Genomic DNA, 20852 nt, shown 5'->3' with positions numbered 1-20852 from the left:
AAAATCGCACAGGAAGCTCCTGGACGATCGTCGAATTGTCAGCTGAGAATTGTTTCACCAAGGTTTGCTGACCATGGGAAGTTTTTACATCTTAGAAAAGCTTAAGCAAGGAGAGGCAAGGAGGCTCATTGCTCAGCTGATACAATTACCTGCTGATGTATAGTATCTTGCATAGTACCTCGTATGATGCTCAATGATATGTGTTTTTGGTACTGCATCTGAGAGCGTACAATCCGGAACTACAGTAAGCATTGATTTGAAACAAGGCTAGAATCGGGGTCGAAATAGATCGAACTTTCTTCGCTTCACCCTGTGCTCTTGACATGCCCTTCGGCGACATTCCTTTCCTTTCCCTTATAAGCGGCCTCATTATGCGTATTTCTCCCAGTGCTCATCACTCTCCCCAATTATCGTCTTCATCAACATCTGTTGTTGAACTACCTTCATAAACCAAACGCTAACGACCCAATTTACTTACGATGAAATCCACGTCCTCCATTATGAACCTGCTCGCTTTCTTCATGACGATCCTATTCACGATTTCGAACGCTGTCCCTGTCTTCAAGCGGGATGTGTTCGTTCCTCCCATCACTTATCCGACTAGCACGACCGTGTGGAACAACGGAGAAATTCACAATGTCACTTGGTGTGTTTTAACCAGTATGATAATTACTTGCAGTCACTAATCAATTATTCGTATATCGCAGGGACATCTCTCAGGCTCCTGTAAACATCACAAACAAACTTGGCAGAATTCAGCTTCGTCAAGACGGTCTCACCACTCCTCGTACGCTCATGCACTTCCCCATTATATCACAACTCTGACTTGCCATTTTCTCTTCAGTGGTCCTCGCCGATGGCTTTGACATTCTTCTGGGAACCATCAATGTCACCGTGCCATTGGTTATCACAGCCAACAACTATGAGTTAGTTTGTGAGTGCTATATTGACCCTGAATGGTTTACATTCGACTTAAACTATGTTCACAGTATTCGGAGACTCGGGAAATTTCAGTCCTGAATTCACCATCAATGGTGTCTCCGAGTAAATTCTGGGGTCCAGTCTTTCAGTTTCTTTCATGTTTCTTTCATGCTGAGGCACTGAGGTTCATAACTTTGGACAATTTTTCCAATGATCAGTGGACCTTTTCGGATGCTTGCTTCGTTTAGTTAACTCAAATAGTGTATTCTAGTCACGGACAAAGGACTCATCAAGTTGTATAATTACTATATACAACAAACAATGCATGGTTTCTTGGTTTTCTCGACCAATGTTCAGATACTTTACTCAAACTGGACCTTGTTCTGGTAAGAGTATGGTTTGCTGAGTGCACCAAAATAAATGACAGAAGGCCATGTACCTTATAGAAAGCAACATAGTTCTCGATAGGCTTTGCACGATCACTTATTGTGTTGGGATAGTACCTTTGACAAAAGTGAGATATAGTAGCACGAAAATAACGTGGAAACACACCAAGCTACGTCTGACACGGTCTTTCCGCTGATTGTCGCGTCGTAGTATGAACAGGTACTATTTCCGTCGAGTTAGATCCAATATCATCAAGCTTTGGAAGAGCATCTGCCAACCCTTTCCATGGACACACAGAGCTACAAATAGGATGTTCAACACCGAGCCCAAATTTCCAGTCAAGTTATGGATGGTCTCATGTAACAGAGCTTACCTCGTATCGGATGCAACAAAATACTCTTTCTTGACTGAGTCGGGAGGGAAATAATGGTTGCCCTCGATGACTTTGGTGTCATTGGAGTCAGCGAGAACGATACCGTCGAGAATGGCTTTCATGATGATAGTAGGGGTTCAGAGAAGATGACTGCGCGTGGTGCCACCCATTCCCGCATTAATGGGCGTTTAATCATCATTATCAGTAAGCAAATCGGGTTGCGTCGTCATCGCCGTTTTCAAGAACACCGATGTGCTGAAATGCATAGCCTATATTATGATACATTGCAAAATCACAAGGAACGTTGAACAAGCAAAAGGGATATACAATTCTAACGCCATATCTCCCAATGATTCCTGACAATATTTTACGGCTTCAGAGTTTTGGTGTTGGTTTCTTCAAAGCTTTGGCCTTTTCTCGTAGCACACGACGCAGTAATTTTCCACTGGGATTCTTGGGTATAGTCGTCACAATCTCGACCCCTCCTGCTAGTCGCTTGTAATAGACCTTATTGTCGGAAACGTGCTGTCAAAGGACCGGTCAGCATACTGATCAATTGAATTATGATAAGAAATCACCTTCTGAATCGAAGCCTTCACTCTTGCACTTTCTTCGATACTACTTATGGCTCTTTGGGCAGCTTCCGGTTTGAGTACTACGAACGCTAACGGAACTTCACCACCTGCGCAAACCAGGTCACAATTAGGCGGAGGAGGCGAAAGATGCGAAAGAGGAAAGAACCCAACTGTAATCGTCTGGAATACCAACAACACAAGCATCTGTGTAGGGATGGAGATTGAGGCTCAACTCCGACTCGGACAAGAAAATTGTCGAAGCGCACCGTTCACATCGGGATGGTCTAAGATGCACCCTTCTAGTTCAGCCGGTGCAACTTGGAAGCCTCGTACTTTCATAATTTCCTACGATGTACATGAACATCAAATGTTGAATACCTTCGAAATACACTCACTTTCATTCGATCCATGATCCACAATTCCATGTTTCGGTCTATCTTGGCTTCATCTCCAGTTCGCACCCATCTACCAAATGATGTCAAATTAGCCAGGATTATAGAATCAGACCAACCCATCTATAAAGGTTTCTCTCGTACTATTTGGATAACTCAGATTTTGCAATGTACAGCAATCTGTGCAGCACGTACGCTTGTTCGTTGTTATAATAACCTAACGCATTAGAAGGGCTCCAGATGTATAGTTCTCCTGGCTCGTTGAAGGTACCAAAAGTCCCATCTTCCTTGAGGATTCGAGCTATAAAAACGGTTGAGAGATGGACCAACATGACTCCGCTTCGAACATACCGCGAACACCTGGCTTCAGCAAACCAGCGCCTAACGTCTTTAATTAGTTTCTGTAATCTACATCTGGCATGAAAGTGTATTCACTTCCCGCACTCCCTCGCTTCTTCGAGATGGGAAAAGCACTGACCGATGTGCACGTCTCAGTCATTCCTATACACGTAGATGGCGTCATTGAACATCGTAAAAGCAACGTTCACGATACATACCGTAGGCTTGACCAATATGAGCCTCCGGGAATATATTAAATAACTGATTGTTTACTTCATTTGAGAGCGGGGCAGCTCCAACCATGATGAATCGAACACTGTCAAGGGCATAATCTTTGAGAAGTTCAGTTTGCTATCAAAAGAAATTAACTCGAGGTTTGGGAAAGTTATTGAAAGGGGTCAAAGTAAACCTTGCAGAAAAGCACAATATGCGGAGGAACTAGCCTGAGGATCATAGACGGACTTCAGTTCTGATCGAGGAAAACAGAATGAACAAACATCAACCAACATTAAGTGTGATATACGATAGCGGTCAATATTCCTGAGCATGTCAACAAAATTGAATTTCTCCACGAGAACAAGAGACATCTGAAGATGTTTAGTTAACTATTCTTGAACCAAATTTCAGTGTGGGCGAGGGACTAGTTGTTTACCCTGCTGTAAAGAATAAAGTGAAGCTAATTTGATGTCATCGAGCTATAACGTGAAAGAAGAGTATCCTGAGCACACGTACATTCAGGACAAGCCCGTAAATATCTAAAGGGGATGAATTCAGACTAGTTCAGTTTGTGAATGGAGAACAACCCACGATATATGGGTAAGACTCCGATGGAAATATCCCCAGGCCTGAAACGACGCTCGTGCCAAGGCGCAGACTCTTGGAAAACCTTGAAATGGATTGCCATTTGAATCACATTTATGATTACAGAAAAATGGGGGATTGCGACCGCCTGCAAAAAGAGGTTCACAACTAGGACATGGTCATTTGACCGCTTCAATGCTCGCCTTTGGTTTCCCAGTTGTTCCTAGAATATATCAATATTCAAAAGAGTCTGCTAGATAGTAGTTATAAGCATACCAGATGAAAAGCTTAAAAAAGCAAGCTTCGTCCTGGCGTCTATTTTAGGTTCCACGAGGTTACTTGGTCGATTAAGGCCTTCCCAAACCAGATTTGAAACGGTTTGGAAACCTTTAGGTGCATTCTTTGAGTCAACATCAAATACTATAACACGGTCTAAGGCGATCCCAGCGGAACGTGCAGCTGTAACAGCGGTTTCTAGTGCGTCCGGATGCACTAGAATGAGCTTCGCATTGCAAACTTGGATTTGATAGAGTAGTTCATTGCTAACAAAGTCCGGATTCGCCCCTCTATGACCCAGTAAGGTACATGCACATTTCTTGAGCAGGTGTAAACTCACGATACAATTCCTCCCACACGGTGAACTGCCCAGATAGCAATGGGATAATCTTTTTGCGTCGATGGTCATCAGTACCTTGAGTGCGCGTGAGCACACGACATACCAACATGATTTCGACTAAATATGAGCACTGCCGAAGCTCAGCCTAGAGCTGAATGAACACAGCTACGTTGCACATACCCACGTCATCATTGGCTGAAAACGTAGAAGGATATAAGCTATGTGAAATAAAAGATAACATTTAGAGCCGACCAATGTTGTATCGAATGCTTATTGCATTCGCAAGCCCGAAACTGCGACGCCGAATCTGCTTGAACAGTTAGTCGTGGACCAGGTGAATTAGGCAGTTCCACACTTCAGCTAAACCGATTTTGCGGCCGGTCCTTTCCTCTATGAACCAGGGATTGGGTTCTAAGCCTTGGACAGGCTGGCCATTGGTTACAAGCTGTTCGTTTCCATGATAGTCAAGAAAGAATTGTGGGATGGAAAGGTTATCTGGGACGGTGGGCAAGGTCTCTGTCGTTTCGAAAATGTTCATGTCTTGGTGGTCATACGAAACAATCACGAAAACAGCATATTTGAGGAAACGCGGGCCATGGTCAGCTGGTGGTTAATGTTAATGATCATGATCAATGAACATTGATCAGACCGGCTACGGCTCCATCTTGTCCGGACGTGCGCAAGTGCTCTCACGAATTTCATCGTTCACTCTGGTTTCCAACACAAAATAATAATGAACAATGTCCGGTACAACATTCTCGCAGATGGCATAACATTCATGGACACCCGCTTCCGCAACGAACTTTACAGTGATATTATTACTATCAGGGATGTGTCGGAAAACTTCAGTTGCGCTAGATGGTTTATCCTTCAAGCGTACAATAATGAATTGGAAAAGGGCACTGGGAGCAACTGATTGTGATGGAGGAGCGGGGCGTGAAGAGCTTATCGCCGGGTATATTCTGATACATATATTCACTTTGCTGCTGAGATATATGTCTCGATAGAGGCTGGGCATAGTTATAAAGTGGAATTAGAATGTGGCCCTGCCGACGTTGAACGAAACGATGCTGTTTGAGTAACTTTCACGAGAAACATGAAGATTCTGTTTTAGATATGTAATCTGTTCATTGATACCAAGGTCTTTAAAGCAGATATAGCCTTTGAGATATCTGCTAGCAATCGAAGCGGTTTTCTTAAATAGCCAAGACGGAATTTCGGCATCAACCAAAATGGACTTCAATGGATAAAGAAACGTGAAATTCGGGATATAACTTACGTCGACCACATTACTCGGCGCTTGAGGAGGTCCAGTTTACACTCTTAATGCATCTATGTGACCTTGTCTACGTTCGCTGGCCAGGCCCTTCTTGAGAATTTCATAAATAATATGTCCGCGTCCAAGCAATCAAAATAACCTGACAACCTTAGGACTTCAGACCATCCTCGACGTCCAGTGCAGAAACCAAAGTTGGGGTTCCCCATGTAATCAGATGTAATCTGACTTGCTTCACTCGCTTATTTCATGAATTCGCTAACGCAGGGTATATTTTCGTATAAGTTCTCGTAAGACATACAGAGCATAGATTGATTTCGAAATCTACGGTACTTACATGCACGATAACCAGATGATAACCTGCGATGAACAACGATACGAACACAATTTCGTGCCAGCCATGATGGCGTCGAGTGCCAAAGGAAGGCGGACATGATGATGTCCTTGGGGAACGATCAACGAAGATGCACATCCTTTACATGTGGCTGGATGGTTGATATAGGCTCATTAACAATGAGTAGTTGTAGCGACGACAACATTTCTGTTGAATCCTGTTCTGCGTAAGCCAGCCAAGCGCAGGCATAGTCCGAAAAAGAAAGAAAACTGAAAGAATAAAAATAAACTGAAAATCAAAAGAATTTAGAATTGAAGAAATGTAGATATATGCGACTTTGCAATACGACAATGCCAAAAAAAGACGGTTAAAGGAGTGGATGCTGTGCGACGGACAGCGTGCAATCGTAGACGATGTCGATAATTGTGACAAGTAGTTGCTGAATGAACATGCTTGTGGAGGGAAAGCGAAGACCAACTGCTAAAAAAGGAAAACATTTCATTGACTGCAACGAAAACGAAAAATCAGAACATACTGTGAATTTGGACGGGAATGGAGATTGATCGAGTCAAACAAAGTGTAGATTTACTGATGAAAATGAAGGGGAACGATGAGTATGTACTGACGATGAAATGTATTAGTTGGCAGAGGATATAAAAGAAGTGTTCGTTCATGAATGAACAGAATCGGGAGAACGACGATAGAAATATGAATATAAAATGGCTGGGATGGAGGAGGAACTCATAAAGTGCGGGGATGTGATGTCAAAAAAAGAAGAGCGAGGAGTAACATTAGCACTTCGAGGCAGCAAAGAATAATGTCACAGATGAAGAAGGTACGGTCGTCAAACAGCGGAAACCTGAAGGATACATACAAACGAAACCCCTTGAATGCCAGAAAGAAGATGATCGAGCAAGGCGTGAGGTAGAGACATGAAAGTCATGCAAAAACGGGGTGCCGATGCTCGCGAGGTGGTTCAATGGTCTGCCTCTTGTATGGTATCTCCATCATCGCTCAATGTCTCCACTCTAACACCTCTAGAAGAGCTCACACTGCGTATGTCCCTTCCCTCTTCAGCCAATTCTCTGCTTAATTCTACTCTTCCACGCTCTTGCGAATCGGGGGATTCGCCTTCTTCGACTGGAGCATCTGCAAAATCGGGTTTGCGTAACATTGTTCTGAAGGCATTGGCAATGATAGCTGCATCAGCACCACTGAACGGTCCACCTTCCCCTGCACTCCCACCATGACTGATCGATGAGGCTCCATCGGGAGAGACAACACTTGGTGCTCGTTGGAAGCCTGTAGCACCATGTCCAGTTGAGCTTGGGCCTTCGGCCCCGCCTGCTAGTAGAGGTGAGCCCGGAGACTGCACATGAGCCATCATAGGACTAGAGGAGCCCATAGAATTTCGATTGGAATCCAGCTCGCGTCGACGGCGAAGTCGTCGCATGATGAAGAAAGCCAGTAAACATGAAGACGCGATTGCCAGAAAGCCAAGGACGACGATCACGGCTATTGCCCAATGAGGAAATCCACCCGAATTGCTGCCGGACTGGATGTTTCCAGATCCATTCGAGGATGACGCGCCAGAAGCAGTGGTCGATGATGTCGACGCCGCTGCAGAGGCTGATGCTCTAGATGCAGATGCAGAGCTTGCAGATGCTGCGGAAGCAGATGAAACGGAAGCAGATGAAGCTGAAGCAGATGAGGCGGACATGCTTGATAAAATAGAGTCTGGGAATGTCGTTTCTAAAAAAAAAAAGAGAAATTAGCGCATTACATCAGAATCGAATTTATGAGAAAGGAGACTCACGGACAGCAGTGAAGTGGGTCTGGGTATGCGCCGATGCATCAAAAGTAGTGGTATTGGGTGTGATGCCGAAATAAAACCCATACGAAGTGTTTGTTCCACTGAAATCAGGGCCGTTCTCACCCCACCACGAGTCGTTTGCTGGTAGGGTGATAACTCCAGCTTGATATTTCGAGTTGTCCACGTTCGGGATTTCCAGGATTTGCTCGTTTGAATCTCCATGAAACAGGTATATGTTAACTTTGTTGGTCTGAGCATACGAAGGTAACTGGGAGTTCCCTATGCGATAAGTGAGCCAAGGCAGACATAGAACTTCGACATATGAGACGCACAAACGAAGGTGACAAATTGGGATTGAGCAAAGACGGAGTCCGCTGTCGGGAAACAAGACTCGATGTCATTGCCAGAAAGGATATCGCATTGAGTCTCTGCTGTCTCTGTTGGAGCAGGAGGATAAGGCTCAAGTGAGCAAGATCAACAACACAGCACTTACCGACTTCGCTCTCCAGAGCTTGTCTAGCAGAGAAAGAAGAACTGGCAGGAAGCGAGGTATCAATGTCGACTTTCCGTCTTTTTGGGGACCTTTGATGGGACACTACAGGTTGTGTTTGGCGGGGCCAAGGAGCATTTTCGACACGGCGGGACATGGTATAGAAGGATGAAGGGCTCGAGGTGAATTTGCGGGAACTGGTGACCAGTATGATGATGATATATGTGGAATTGATGAATATTAAGAAGCTCTAAGTCGCATTATCCAGTGTCAAAAAAAGAGAGCGGCGCAGCAGGCAGTCCTTCGGGACCTGTGCAGGTGAAAGTTTTGCCAGCGACGTCGACGACAACGATAATGAACGCCAAGTTTCAAGCGTCCAGGTCCAAACAAAACCAAACTCGTCACAGCGTGACGATTGATGTGCCTTGTCACATTTGTGATTTCATTTTGCGGCCTAAATACTCCGATCCGTGCTCAGCGCTTGAATATCATAGACTTCGTGCGCTCACCAGCTTTTCAGAACCTTGAAAATAGACTTTCGCAAGTCTATAGGATAAGAACTCTAGTAAGCGGACATGTCTAGCCACGCGTATACCAACTTGCTCCAGCATTTGCACCGTGCTCAACCAGCTCTTCCGTTGGAGACAATTCAATCCGCTTTGGCTTTCCACATCGCTAACCACAGTCTGGTACCCACTCCTCTTGCCGCGACTGCTATTACCTCCCCCTTGTTTCTCTCTTATCCATTTACCTTATCCCGTCTACAAACACTCTCAAATTCCTTCCGGCATGCTATTCATCTCAAATTCACATTACTCTCCGGACCCAGGTTTACCTTCTTTGAACGCAGTATTTCCGCCCATCTAGCTCAATGGACGAAAGAATTAATAAAGGGACTACAAGGCGGCAACCCTCTACTTCGACTTGCCGCAGCGAGTGGTATCCTCCTGGGTTTGGAGGACCTACGAACGCAAGCTAAAGCCAACAGCCTTGATGTTGATTCGAACAGCAGTGATCTAGCAAGCCAAGATCCGGTTCCGAATGCCACCAGAGCCAAAGTGGAAGACGAGGTTGTCATCGCTTTTGCTGAAGTCATGGATCAGGAAGGTGTCGGTCGCGAGTGGGAGAGCGAATTCCAGCAAATAGCTCTTTTGAGCAATTCTGTTCCAGGTAAGCCCTGCTGTGCTGCATAGGGTTTAGAGTTTCTGTCACCATGTTCTCGAGCTTCACTAACTTTATTTGGCTTTATATTCCATGTAACATATATGTCTCCATCAACTTGTCGCAATCTCACTATGGGACCTTGCCTCGTTTGCGATGCATTGCGATGCGGACGATGCCCACTGATGCACACTAACCACTCATTCCGTGGGCTGTGCCTTTAAACATTGTTTAGTAGATGCTCCAGCAGGTCAGTTAATCAACTTAATGTGGCGTAACCTTTTTGTCGCACGTTGAACTAAACCTTTACATCTACTTATATATTCTACGCCTCGCTTCCAACGCGTTCAATTTGTTGACATTTGTATCCTCCTTCAATTTGCACGTTCGGTTGCCTTCTCCGAATTTCAAGGTCAGTTCAATTCCTGCCGTCTTGTAAGTAAGCACTAACCAAGTTTGCCTTGCATTACTTTTCTGTCACTTGCGGTACAATCTCCGTTTGACATCTCTTTACCTCGAATCCCGATTTATTGTCAACGAAACAGATCAAATTCCATCTCCGTCCATTTCTCTTCCTACACTCTCCCTTATCCTTGCTGCACAATCTCTTCCACTCGTCGCTTCATCGAAGCTCAAAGCACTTCCCCTTACTGCGCTTTCACAGATTTTGACGTCATGTATTACAGAGGCGTTCAATGAAGGTGACTTTCTGCACCAGACCACAGCTTCGGAAACACTCCAACCCTATATTGCTTCCCTTAGTCGTCTAGAGGCACTCGTGCTTTCTCTCTCACTAAGCTCTCGTCCTCGAGAAGGGCTGTCTTCATCCCAAGAGACTCTGAATCGTTTGCAGGAAATAGCAGTCCAGGTTGTGGGAGTCATACCACAATTATTGTCGGTAAACATCCCATCAGCCACGATGGCAGTAAGCCCGTCTTCTGGACCCTGGATTACGCTCAAGACCCTGCTGTTCTCCATAATCATGATATCTGACTCTGTCCTCTCCGCATGTCTCTATATTCCACCTACTGACTACCGTCTCTCACCCACGTCGTCCTTATCATCTCCTGCTTCCCTCTCACTAACTACCCTTCTCACCCTCTTCCGTCTATCTTTTGTTGTCTCGCAATTCGGCGGTATATCATCGATGGGGGGCGGAGAGGAAGCATCGTTCAAGGAGATGCGCAAGGCTGCTTATTTGGCTCTAGATATACTCGCTAGCGGGCCTGAAGATGTATCAGAGCGGTTCATAGACGAGCTGATGGCGCATCGTGTATCAGTATACCCTGGGTCCCAGGAGTTGGGGCATCCACAGACCATAGTGGAAAAGGGATTGAAGCCTCCGGTTGAACAGATTATTGAATTAGCGAAGATTTCTTTCGCTTTATCATGTATTGAACAACTTGTTCCCGTTCTTAGCATCAAGTATCTCAAAGGACCTGTATGGAACCTCGTAGAGCCAAACCTCGATCTGCGTCATTCGCCACCCGGAACGTCTGAAGCATCCTCTTCCAGTCCAAACTATACGACACAGCAACTCATGGATCAATTGATGCGGGAGACGTTCGAGTCGGCACATTCGGTGGTCTTGGCTATACTCGCAGCGAATGCGACAAATGCTGATCTCAAGGGCCCAGGAGTTTCGGGATCGAATGATGGGAAAGGCAAAGCTCGGGAGGAGGAAGATCTATCGTTGTCAGATTTCTGTACCCGACTAGTACCGTTTTACTCAAGATGCTTAATTCAGGTAAGCTTTTTCAAGTAATACTAAATGCGCCAGTGTCTTGATACCTCACTTTAGAATTCAGCTGAAGGCAAACTGTCTACCTCGCAATTGCGGATCGCGTATGCGGCACTCGTTCGATCGGCCTGTAGTTCTGTTTCCCCTACAAGATACGAAAGCGATGAACTATCTCAATACACTCTCGCTTGGTACTGTATCTCAAAACTACTCAGTGCCATACAAAACCTTGGAAACGACATTCCGGACCTCGAGCAGAAACATCGTCTCCATATCACCTTCATTGCATGCGTCTCAGCCCTCCCGTTATCCCTTCTCGGTCGCTTTTTTGAAGAAATCGACGGTGTTTTGCGGGTCGACAGAGAAAGTAAAAACTCGGAAGATATGGCAGCCTTAACGATGCAAGATCAAAACCGAACAGAACTGATACAGGCATTGTATCGGGAGTTATCACAGATGGTTGGTGATAGAGAAAAAGAATATGTTTTGCGATGGTGGTCTGCGTTTGCGGCGGAGAATACCATTGCTCCAAACAGAAGAACGATCTCGAAGTTGTGAATATATTCCATGTTGTAATGTAAGTCTCTAGGGAGCGGATCTCTTCCGAATCTTGATAAGCGAGTTCGTAAGGATCCACAAAGAGTCGAAGACACTTCAGGAATCAACCTTTCTCCGACAATCATTTGACTAACAAGACATGCAGGAGCATCGTGGTCGAATGCTTACAATCCAGAGTTAGACTTCATGTGCTACAAGCATGCATTGTGTAAAAAGTCAGAGCATAGAGTAAGGAGAGTCAAAAAGATACAAAGAAAATCTGAAACAGTAAATATTACAAAGCCTGGAAATTGCACGGTTCTAATAGATGTACTCTGAAAATTAAGGAAGGTGATATTCAAACAAATAGGCAGAACAGTCAAGGCGTCCGTGAAGAGAGGTGTCTCATCAACAACTCATACCTACAGGCTAGCGTCAGGACTGCGAATACTAAGGTAAAAGGAACGACGCACGTCAACATGGTAACTGCGCTGTTTGGTACAGTTCGTAAGAGATTGATGGATAACCCTTTATACAGACTCGTCCAGCCCTCCTTACGAATAAGCTTCTTTGTGGTGTGTATTACTCCTCGCCCAGTATGACGTCTTATCATCCCGTCTGATGAGAGATCGTCCGCGAGAGGACGACGTTGCGTCTGTAAACGTGTTCGTATGACTTCATGAGGGTAGGTAGTGACTGAAGCAGTCATCTTGGCAAAAGCAGAGCAAAGAAGAATGGTGCGGCTGGTCAGAGGTTCCTCGGAGTCACCTTCTTTTGAGACCAGATTCAGGACAGAATGCAAAAGATTGCGAGGAAACAAAACGTACGTGCCCAAATCTTAAGTTGCTCGTAAAGTGGAAATTGTACTGCTACATGAGCGATGCCTAGGAGACTTGGCAAGAGTCCTCGGTAGAAGGCGCGAATGCCTTCACTGCGATAGATAGTGAGTGCGGCATCGAGTGTATGTCGATAGCGCACTTCGTCCCGGGATTGCGTCTGTGGATTGAATATGAAAAGATAATCGAACAAATGAAAGCCAACGCACCATAAACCGTGTTTTGATGACCCAAAGCGGATTGGTACAAATAGTGCTGCATGCTCCGGCTGTCATTGCTGAGAGGATATGTAGTGACCAAGGATGTTCGCGCATGGCAGGTTGATAGCCCTTGACCTGAGCGGCAGGGTATATCCAATTCTTAGATTTGGAGTTCACACCTAGAGGTGCTTCACCGAAAGCAGACTTAATCCCGTCATAGACGGCGAAATATATGGCCCAAGTTGGAAGATATCCTAGGATTGTTGGTCCCAGACCACGATAGAAACCTTTCAGTCCATCATACTTTGCGATTGTTTTGATTGTTCCTTCAAAGCTTAATGAACAAAGAACGTCAAAGCTCAACACAAAAGAAGTGCGACTCACCGGCGATACCCTCATAACCAACCTGACCTTGGACGAACCTCTGAGCCTGAAGTTTCGTCTTGACAACATCAAGAGGACAAGTCGCTACACTTGCAACAAAGCCTCCGCCCGCGCCAGCTGGATAGAACTTGTGTGATAAGAAAAAAATGTTAACGAGAGCCCACGAACGAGTTACTCACCGATCATGCTGTTTGCAGTCCATTTGGTCTTGCCAGACTGCATAGCTTCGCCCCGCAGATGCGCGGGGTCCTGGCGTTGCTTCTTGGTCGGTCGTTTTGAAGAGACTAGGTCGTGGAGCTCGTTGGACAGTCACTGGTGCAGCTTATGAGAAATCTCTTCCGAAGTTATCCGGCCAAGCTCCGGGGTTCTCGGAAGACATCGGCAGAACTGAAACTCCAAAGGAATCCTCTTCGATTCCCGTTGATTTCTCTTTCAGGTGTTTTTGTCAGCCGAGTTCAAAGAGGCTAGGCGTTGCGCAATTATCAGAGGCATGAGTACCACAGCTTCTGAATTGTATAGTACAGAGCTTATATGTGAGTCCTTGCCAATGATCTCCATTATCCACAGGTAAATCAATAGAGCTCTTCATCAACAGTTCTCAACGTCCATCGCCATCCCGCCAAAATCGCGCCCTCGACCCCGCTATTCACTGAGTCACGCCTAGCCAGTACTCACACATGCGACCTGACTCTTGCTTCGACATAGTGCTGGTCTTCACCCACCTTTGTGGGTCGTAATCATGTTTTCTTAATTCTAATCCTATACAAACGAATATCCTTTCCTGATCAGTCACCAGATGCAACAGCCTTTACCGTCGCCATCCCCATAATGTGGCTGAGCCTTCCCGAATTCATACCACCTGGAACCGATAAAGATCCATACTACTACTGAGGAAAGAAACACACGGACAGATCCCTATGCATGTCTTACTCAGGTGGCTCACTCTGAACGATATTTGCATTTCACAATGCCAGTCAGTAATTTTCTGTAACTAAATAATACGTGTGTTAATTACTGTAAAGCAGCTGATGAATTTGAAACTTAGAACCACTTCAAATCCATTGCGGATTAGGTACTCTTTCCCGGAAAAGCACCGGCAAGCTTAAGGAATCCCTTGTCTTGGTTGGATCATTTGCTGGTCATGCTCCGAAAAGCTCTGAAACCTCACGGAATAGGTGTCGCTACAGGTGAACACACGCACAACAGGATGGTGTTCAAACAATTGTTACAAGCCGAAGCTATCGATGTATGCCAAATCGATTCATGTAGGTTGGCGGGCGTGCGTGAGGTCATCAGTGTGTTGTTGATGTGATAGACTCGAACCAGTCTGCTGCTGAGAAGCGATATGCGGAATCACTTTCTCGGCAGAGATTGAGCGCCAGTTTCCAAAGTGTCAACATCCGAAGCTACTGGCTCGAGTCTATTGATGTGAAAGTCTAAAAAAGTATGACCACTGTTTGCTATCAGCAGTGGTTAAAAAGATCGCATTTTGGATTCGCGTTCCCTCTTCTTCTGAGGCACATTGAATACACAAGTTGCTATCTGAGGTTCAGCTGAGTTTCACTCTGTAAGTGCTGACATTCAAGTTGTTGAGCACTACTTGGCATGGGGATTTCATGCACGAGTTACTGGCTAGTTATTATAACGCACCAAAGCTTTGCTAGATTCTTCTCATTTTTCCGCAGTGGCTAACAGAAGTTCGAACCTCCCAAGAAATTCGCTTTCCCGAGTGTGTCTTCGCCGTTGTTCCCGACTTGGCTTCACGCGTACCAGAAGAGAAGTAAAACAAGACAAAAACAATCGTCACCTGTGCGATTCGAACACACGCGGGCAAAGCCCAACCGCTATCGACTACATGAAGGTAGCAGGCGATCCCGTTAACCTCTCCGGCAAAGTGACCTGACACTCGGGTTGCAAGGTCGTAATATAATCTTGAACAAGGAAACTAACATTCTCGCTGCGGAAGTTGTTTGGACTCTTTCAGATCTTGTTGACCGATTTTAGCTTGAGTGAAGCAGCTTCTTTTGTGCTCCTCATCATACAACAACATGCTTCTCATATGAGAGATTCAGAATTTTCATCACCCACGAACTCGAGTAGGTACTGTAGTTAACTAGTTTTGGCTTGATATAACCAGCTTTGACCCCCCCGCCGTTTGCTTCCGTCCGATCATTAAAATACGTTTCCCACACTATCTCTGCGTTGGAAAGTTGCTTAGAAATCACCATTCCAGCTAATGGGCATAAGGCTGAGTCTTGGTTCACTCAGAATGTATCTCCGTTGAACCAGTATTGTGCTTGAGCAAATGACAGACCTTGCTGCGGCAAGCCCTGGACAAGCCGGACGTACAATGAAGCAGGGCACTCGTTCAATAAGAGGGTACGTAAATATTTTGGCAGTAGTATGTACAAAGCCGCCAATTGTACTTTGTGGATCGACAATGGACCTATTTGAATCGTTTAGCAATGCCGAATCATGTTCGCCAAAACCCAAAACTGACAGCAACGGATTACAAGTGATAGTATGTACAGAGGTGAATGCAAGATTTCGAACTGACAGCGTTCAAGAAATAGAAGAGCTGAGAAGTGTGAAAAGATGAGTAAGCATAACATTTCACCAATCAAGAGCGAAGTTGCATCGCATCATAACGCTGCATTTTCCAGATACATCCCATGTCCACAGATCGTTCCTTCCACATCTTCATCTCTGTCCACCGCTTTTGCCTGTAGAGAAGCAGACATCGTGGTCCAAGAAGAGAAGTCAACATCGAAGAGGAAAGAACAGAACTGGACCCTGGTTTGGTGCGCGTGATGAACACTACTTGTCTCATTTTTGGGGATTGCATAAAGTGACCCGAAAGAAAGGCCTCTGTGTTTGGTGCTACACCGTTCGGCAGAGAAAATGAGGCCTCGATCAGATTCGGATATCGCGATTGGAGTGGTGCAGAGCAAGGGAACTGGACTTGCGAAGACCTGCACCCAATAATGTGCAACGTTTCGATTTGGTCCAAAAGTTGGCTTCCTTGCGGGAGACTCCAAATGCAATCTTCCATCACGGTGAGGTGTTTCAAGAACCGATGTTGAAAGACACAGGGAAAAGGAGCTTGATGCGGCCCAGGAGAAGTGTGCATGGCATCCCACGATCGCAGTTCTCTTGCACCGCAGGCAAGGGAGATGAGATTCGGGCAACAGTTGATGCAGAACAATACACCAGCATCACCTAGTCCTAGTAACTGAGCAGAAGTATTGGGCAAAAGCCATATATGCTTTACTCGAAGCGCCAAAGTCGGATTCTTCTGAAGCCACATCACGAAAAGCGGAACCTGGTTTTTTTGAGTGATACGGATGGGAAGGAAAGGTACACATTCGTCTCGCACAAGTTTATATGTCGCTCTGCAAGTCAGCAGGAGGGAGAGATAGGTGGATTGTGACTGAGAACCCGCTAGACACAGTATATTGAGAGCAAGTTCGATGGGAAGATCGCAGAGCCTGAACGACAGGCTAATCTTCCTGGAATCGCTATCAGCACTACCCATCTTTTTAGCTTGATCGGTCAAGCCTGATGTGACATTGTCGAAACCGTCTGTCCATTCTGATTGAGCATCCTTGGGCACATTGATATCGTCCACCTAGAGTTGGATCATTCAAGTTACTGATCATTAACATGAAATCGTCGGAAGAAACGGCTTACGAGCCTTAGAGAAGAGTCGTTCGTTGGTCGATAAGTTGGGAAGGGGTCTCGCAAGAATGAATAAACAATAAAGATTGATTTAAGCAAAATTGTAAGGATAGGGACCTCCATGGTTCACCTGGGAGCAATTATGATCAGGGACACCGTGAAATACTCAGAGAATTTAGTTACACGTGACGACAGAATCGCTTTCGTCAGCTTTTTCCGTAGCCTTATGAGCACTCAGCTTGCTGAGCTTCGTCTTCGTCTCCGCAGTACTTATCTACATCTTTCTTCCATGACTTCCTTCATCATCAAATCTCAGGTTGATCGCCCGCCGCACTCATGGAAAAAAGATTCCAACTGCGCGTTTTGTCGCATAATCAATAACGAATCCCCATCGAACCGTGTATACGAGAACGACAAAGTGGTTGCGTTCCTAGGTCATTTCGTCACATCATATATGGGAAACTTGGACAGGAAGGCTGACATTCTGCTCTCATGACCACTCGCTGTCATCTGCCTACGTACGAGAAGACATAATGCCATTGAGGAAAGGGCATACCCTCGTCGTACCAAAAGTACACTATTCTAGGCTGTCAGATCTTCCTTCTGAATACGCCGCCGCTGTTGGTGAAGCTGTCTCCAAGGTAGCTTATGCGCTTACTCAAGGTTCGAGTTCGTGTCATTCCGTACGGTGTTTTGAAATGTACATATATGATGCACTAGCACTAGGAAATACCGCACTTAACGTTGTATGCAATCAAGAGTATGCACAAGCAGTGCCTCATGTAAGAGATATTTCTTGTAAATCGTTTCTGAGCCGTATTCGATCAATTGATTACATTCTAGGTCCATTATCATATCATACCAGCGCCGAATTATAACGCTTCCTCATCGCCCGCCATAGCTGAAGTATCAAACAACAAAGGACCGCCTCCAACTAGAAGACAGATGCACCAGATAGAATTTGAAGGGCGGGAAGAGCTAGACGATGAGGATGCTATGTTGTTAGCGAAATCAATCCGCGCACGATTATAATTTTTGTCTAGTCCACTTGACAAAATCTAGATCTCTCTGGTTTATATACCCTTTCAAGAAAAAGCTACTCTATAACTGAACAAAGGATGGGGAAATGGATTCCGACTCGTGATAATTTGATTCCAGTCGGCAAAGCCTAAACTCAAAGTGAGTAAAGTGCGAAGCCGATAGCTAAGCATATACTAAGGGGACCACATCGACCCTTCACATCAACAAGGAGACCACTATGCACGATGGAGTAGAAGGTATATTCGTGGTATAGCTTTGATTCACGAGGTTCAAGGCCCCAGCAGAGCGCCCCAAGATTGCCCAGGATCTAAACTCCCCGACTCGCGTCTATATACCATCTTGTTAGTGGATCCATGATCGTTACAATCTATCTTAGAAATATAATGGCCCATGCACGCCGTTCTATGCCTACTTACACTTCCATATGTCCTTTCACGGACAAAGTTTATCTGCTATTTCCTCCAATAACTTCTTCACTTCTTTTTTACTGATTCCATTCTCTCCGCATCCTCCCTTCGCTAGTTTTCCCTTGAGAATTGATTTCGCCTGAAGCACCTCAAGGAGAGATGTCATCTGGGATTGATAGAAGGGAGAAAGCCGCAGGAGGCAGCCAAGGCAAGCAGTCAAACGATGCACTGTAACATAAACAAGACGATGTGCAGGAGAAATTCATGAGCAGATGAAAAAATGAGGAGACACAAATCATACTAACCAACATCCTCGTTGACTTTCTCCCTATCAATAGCCTCCACCACCGCACTCACCAGTTCTACTTCCCAATCCTCATCTTCGATGTCACTCTTCCCACTTCCACCACCATTTTTCACAGCATCCACTCTTCCTTTCTGTAAAAATGCCGCAGCGTTGAACACCAAGCTCGCCGCAGCAGTTCTCACACCGGCGTCTTCGTGTAACAAAGTTGAAACTAGTAACGCCGTCATTGAAAATTTAACTTGGCCTAGAAGGAGCTGCGGTGCGAGGACTGGACTGGAAAAGGTGTTTGAGAGGAGACGCAGCAAAGTTAGGAGATATGCACGAGGTGCACTAGCTACGGAAGAAATCACTTTGGATAAGAATAAGTGGATGGGCGTGGTGTTGGGAGTGGATTGCTGAGCAGCACACCAGGTTGCGACACTGCTGTCCAATAATGCTAAGCGCCACATATCGACTAGAGGGAAGAGTGATTCCAGCGGAAGTGCTTGTACTAGTGTAGACGTGGTCTTTGCCCAGGATGCCAGGAGAATGGGATTTGCTGACAAAGGAGGTGTATTCGAACGAGATTTGAGGTACGGTAACACTGTATTGAATAGGACCTGTTTTACGTCGGTTTGGCTTTGAGTAAAATTTGGAGACCATTGCGTGGAAGTAACAAAGGACATAAGTTTGTTCGCAGCGGTGTCTAGCGCGGGTGCTTGAGTAAACAATATCGGGTTGAGCGACAAGGCCTGCATGGCTGGAAGCGATAGGGAATTGTGAGGATGGGCTATGCAACAACATGTCAGCTTTTTCGAATAATCCGAATGAATTGGAGTTTTCCGCACGCGGGAAGGCTTGGAATAGAAGCAGGTTTATTTGGGATCGAAGCTCGTTGGCATCAGCACCTTTCATCTCAGATATCTACAAGTAACAGGAATAATCAGCAATTCACGCGACGCAAAAAGCCGAAAACCATGCCTTCTTTCCATCTAAGAAGAACATGAATGTTGGCATGACTCTAACACTCCATTCGGCTCCCAGTGCTTTCCCGGGGGGAGTAGAGAGATCTATCTTTGCGAAAGCAGCACCCGCTCCACTGACGGTTTTGACGCCCTTTTCATGAGCGAGTTGTTCATATACAGGAGCGATTACTCGGCAGGGAGGGCATGTTATCATATCGGAGAAATTTACCACCACGGCTTTGTGCGTCCGTAATAAACTCTGGAGAGAAGCAGAATTGGTTATTTGATGTAATGGGGCTACCAAGGATTCTGTAGCCTGTAGAGGAGGGGCGGATGAAGGTAGCATGCCTTGCTGAGCCTGAGCGGCAACAGCCTGGAGGATAGAGGCCGCCAACTCAGGATTGGGAGTTGCCATTGAGGTTGGAGCAGCGTTAGTCGGGAGAGGTGGTTGCATAGCTCCAGGACGCCTATACATAGCGTCTATTGTCGGTCGTAGAGCGGCACCAAAAGGAGTAGAAAGAAAGTCAGATGGAAGATCTGAATTGAAGTAGATGGGAAATCAGAGTGAGTCGAGATAGTGCCTCTGAGAAGAAGCCCTACCTTTGATGAAATCAGGTATAGATCCTCCCGTTAGGAAAGCAGCACAGTCATTGGTGAAGGAATTACAGTTGAATTCTGAGTCAAAGCATCCATAAAGAACATCTTGCGATCATTTAGTTATTTGAACTGACCTAGGAGGTGATACTGGGCAAAAAGTAAGCGTGAAACCTGGGAATAGAGCGACAATGAGTTCACCTTATCAGCTGTATAATGCTCCCTCATCTCTTCTAAATATTCATTGAATGTTGCTTCATCTATGTCAGTTGTTCCGAGGTCAACAATGTGAAGGGGATTGCCATGCTAAGAACTTTCGATTGGATTGTGAAGAGAGTTTCGTGGGCTGGGCTTAACGTACATGAGATCGGCCTGGAGGAGTTATATCGATGCCTTGACCGTAGAATACTTCTTTTCCGAAAACCACGATGGACGTGTGCCTGTACAGTAATACGAGATGAGCTCTAATAAAGAGGAATTGAACGCGAAAGAATAGTACTCACCATATGCCATCGATTTGTCTGCCTGTCAACTGGAGAGACATTTGCTTCGCCATGCCACTGCTGAGATCATAGACGTATAGCTTTACGGGTTCAGGCATTGTTCAAAGTAAAGATGATAAATTCAAGTTCAGGTAATAATATTTAAGTAGGATTGAAAGAATTCGGAGGCAACGACGCGCGTACACTAGCGCTCATGATCAGG

The 20852-nt window shown here is 45.5% G+C and overlaps 10 protein-coding genes and 1 non-coding gene across 11 annotated transcripts; 3 read left to right on the top strand and 8 right to left on the bottom strand.

The window, feature by feature from the left end:
• The first annotated feature begins 75 nt into the window (after positions 1 to 75).
• On the top strand, positions 76 to 1147 carry C8R40DRAFT_618637 (uncharacterized protein). The gene is made up of 6 exons (XM_046235657.1): positions 76 to 115; positions 176 to 244; positions 389 to 646; positions 708 to 787; positions 845 to 934; positions 990 to 1147. Exons 3-6 carry the CDS (start codon positions 480 to 482, stop codon positions 1046 to 1048), a joined length of 396 nt encoding a protein of 131 aa, XP_046082042.1. The 5' UTR covers positions 76 to 115; positions 176 to 244; positions 389 to 479; the 3' UTR covers positions 1049 to 1147.
• Positions 1148 to 1226: 79 nt separating this feature from the next.
• C8R40DRAFT_618207 (DUF427-domain-containing protein) lies at positions 1227 to 1942 on the bottom strand. The gene is made up of 5 exons (XM_046235656.1): positions 1682 to 1942; positions 1587 to 1607; positions 1474 to 1530; positions 1361 to 1424; positions 1227 to 1304 (listed from the first exon to the last, which is right to left on the bottom strand). Exons 1-5 carry the CDS (start codon positions 1801 to 1803, stop codon positions 1284 to 1286), a joined length of 285 nt encoding a protein of 94 aa, XP_046082041.1. The 5' UTR covers positions 1804 to 1942; the 3' UTR covers positions 1227 to 1283.
• Positions 1942 to 4942, bottom strand: C8R40DRAFT_1210866 (phenylacetyl-CoA ligase; the record flags this gene model as incomplete). Its single annotated transcript, XM_046233186.1, has 19 exons — positions 1942 to 2206; positions 2260 to 2363; positions 2428 to 2460; positions 2523 to 2601; positions 2652 to 2721; positions 2768 to 2791; positions 2844 to 2949; positions 3000 to 3029; positions 3084 to 3149; positions 3206 to 3338; positions 3397 to 3430; positions 3495 to 3574; positions 3690 to 3742; positions 3795 to 3956; positions 4065 to 4354; positions 4405 to 4453; positions 4508 to 4543; positions 4657 to 4711; positions 4760 to 4942. 19 exons carry the CDS (start codon positions 4940 to 4942, stop codon positions 2057 to 2059), a joined length of 1737 nt encoding a protein of 578 aa, XP_046082040.1. The 3' UTR covers positions 1942 to 2056.
• Positions 4943 to 6266: 1324 nt separating this feature from the next.
• On the bottom strand, positions 6267 to 6820 carry C8R40DRAFT_617488 (uncharacterized protein). The gene is made up of 2 exons (XM_046235653.1): positions 6550 to 6820; positions 6267 to 6494 (listed from the first exon to the last, which is right to left on the bottom strand). Exons 1-2 carry the CDS (start codon positions 6686 to 6688, stop codon positions 6382 to 6384), a joined length of 252 nt encoding a protein of 83 aa, XP_046082039.1. The 5' UTR covers positions 6689 to 6820; the 3' UTR covers positions 6267 to 6381.
• A 170-nt stretch (positions 6821 to 6990) lies between these two features.
• Positions 6991 to 8474, bottom strand: C8R40DRAFT_1175176 (uncharacterized protein; the record flags this gene model as incomplete). The annotated part of the gene is made up of 4 exons (XM_046232292.1): positions 6991 to 7766; positions 7831 to 8106; positions 8160 to 8264; positions 8321 to 8474. 4 exons carry the CDS (start codon positions 8472 to 8474, stop codon positions 6991 to 6993), a joined length of 1311 nt encoding a protein of 436 aa, XP_046082038.1.
• A 418-nt stretch (positions 8475 to 8892) lies between these two features.
• Positions 8893 to 11777, top strand: C8R40DRAFT_1072933 (uncharacterized protein; the record flags this gene model as incomplete). The annotated part of the gene is made up of 4 exons (XM_046226510.1): positions 8893 to 9487; positions 9717 to 9728; positions 10024 to 11225; positions 11280 to 11777. The coding sequence occupies 4 exons, from the start codon at positions 8893 to 8895 to the stop codon at positions 11775 to 11777; spliced, it is 2307 nt and encodes a 768-aa protein (XP_046082037.1).
• A 358-nt stretch (positions 11778 to 12135) lies between these two features.
• Positions 12136 to 13398, bottom strand: C8R40DRAFT_1162920 (mitochondrial NAD transporter; the record flags this gene model as incomplete). Its single annotated transcript, XM_046230311.1, has 6 exons — positions 12136 to 12178; positions 12230 to 12527; positions 12584 to 12752; positions 12802 to 13118; positions 13177 to 13293; positions 13356 to 13398. 6 exons carry the CDS (start codon positions 13396 to 13398, stop codon positions 12136 to 12138), a joined length of 987 nt encoding a protein of 328 aa, XP_046082036.1.
• Positions 13399 to 14977: 1579 nt separating this feature from the next.
• On the bottom strand, positions 14978 to 15075 carry C8R40DRAFT_t214. The gene has a single exon. It is a non-coding gene; the product is annotated as a tRNA-Ser (tRNA).
• A 721-nt stretch (positions 15076 to 15796) lies between these two features.
• Positions 15797 to 16977, bottom strand: C8R40DRAFT_1175173 (uncharacterized protein; the record flags this gene model as incomplete). The annotated part of the gene is made up of 2 exons (XM_046232291.1): positions 15797 to 16804; positions 16867 to 16977. 2 exons carry the CDS (start codon positions 16975 to 16977, stop codon positions 15797 to 15799), a joined length of 1119 nt encoding a protein of 372 aa, XP_046082035.1.
• Positions 16978 to 17143: 166 nt separating this feature from the next.
• C8R40DRAFT_1162919 (HIT-like protein) lies at positions 17144 to 17886 on the top strand (the record flags this gene model as incomplete). The annotated part of the gene is made up of 4 exons (XM_046230310.1): positions 17144 to 17288; positions 17383 to 17517; positions 17575 to 17636; positions 17698 to 17886. The coding sequence occupies 4 exons, from the start codon at positions 17144 to 17146 to the stop codon at positions 17884 to 17886; spliced, it is 531 nt and encodes a 176-aa protein (XP_046082034.1).
• Positions 17887 to 18327: 441 nt separating this feature from the next.
• C8R40DRAFT_1055755 (PPPDE putative peptidase domain-containing protein) lies at positions 18328 to 20748 on the bottom strand (the record flags this gene model as incomplete). Its single annotated transcript, XM_046225027.1, has 9 exons — positions 18328 to 18530; positions 18608 to 19378; positions 19437 to 19512; positions 19549 to 20090; positions 20154 to 20228; positions 20285 to 20297; positions 20349 to 20453; positions 20509 to 20587; positions 20651 to 20748. The coding sequence occupies 9 exons, from the start codon at positions 20746 to 20748 to the stop codon at positions 18328 to 18330; spliced, it is 1962 nt and encodes a 653-aa protein (XP_046082033.1).
• Between the last annotated feature and the right edge of the window lie 104 nt (positions 20749 to 20852).

Source organism: Lentinula edodes (assembly GCF_021015755.1).
Source record: "Lentinula edodes strain Le(Bin) 0899 ss11 chromosome Unknown C8R40scaffold_41, whole genome shotgun sequence".
In the NCBI taxonomy this organism is placed as follows: domain Eukaryota; kingdom Fungi; phylum Basidiomycota; class Agaricomycetes; order Agaricales; family Omphalotaceae; genus Lentinula; species Lentinula edodes.
Note: the sequence above shows the minus strand (reverse complement) of the source record. Positions and strands in the feature narration are given on the sequence as shown.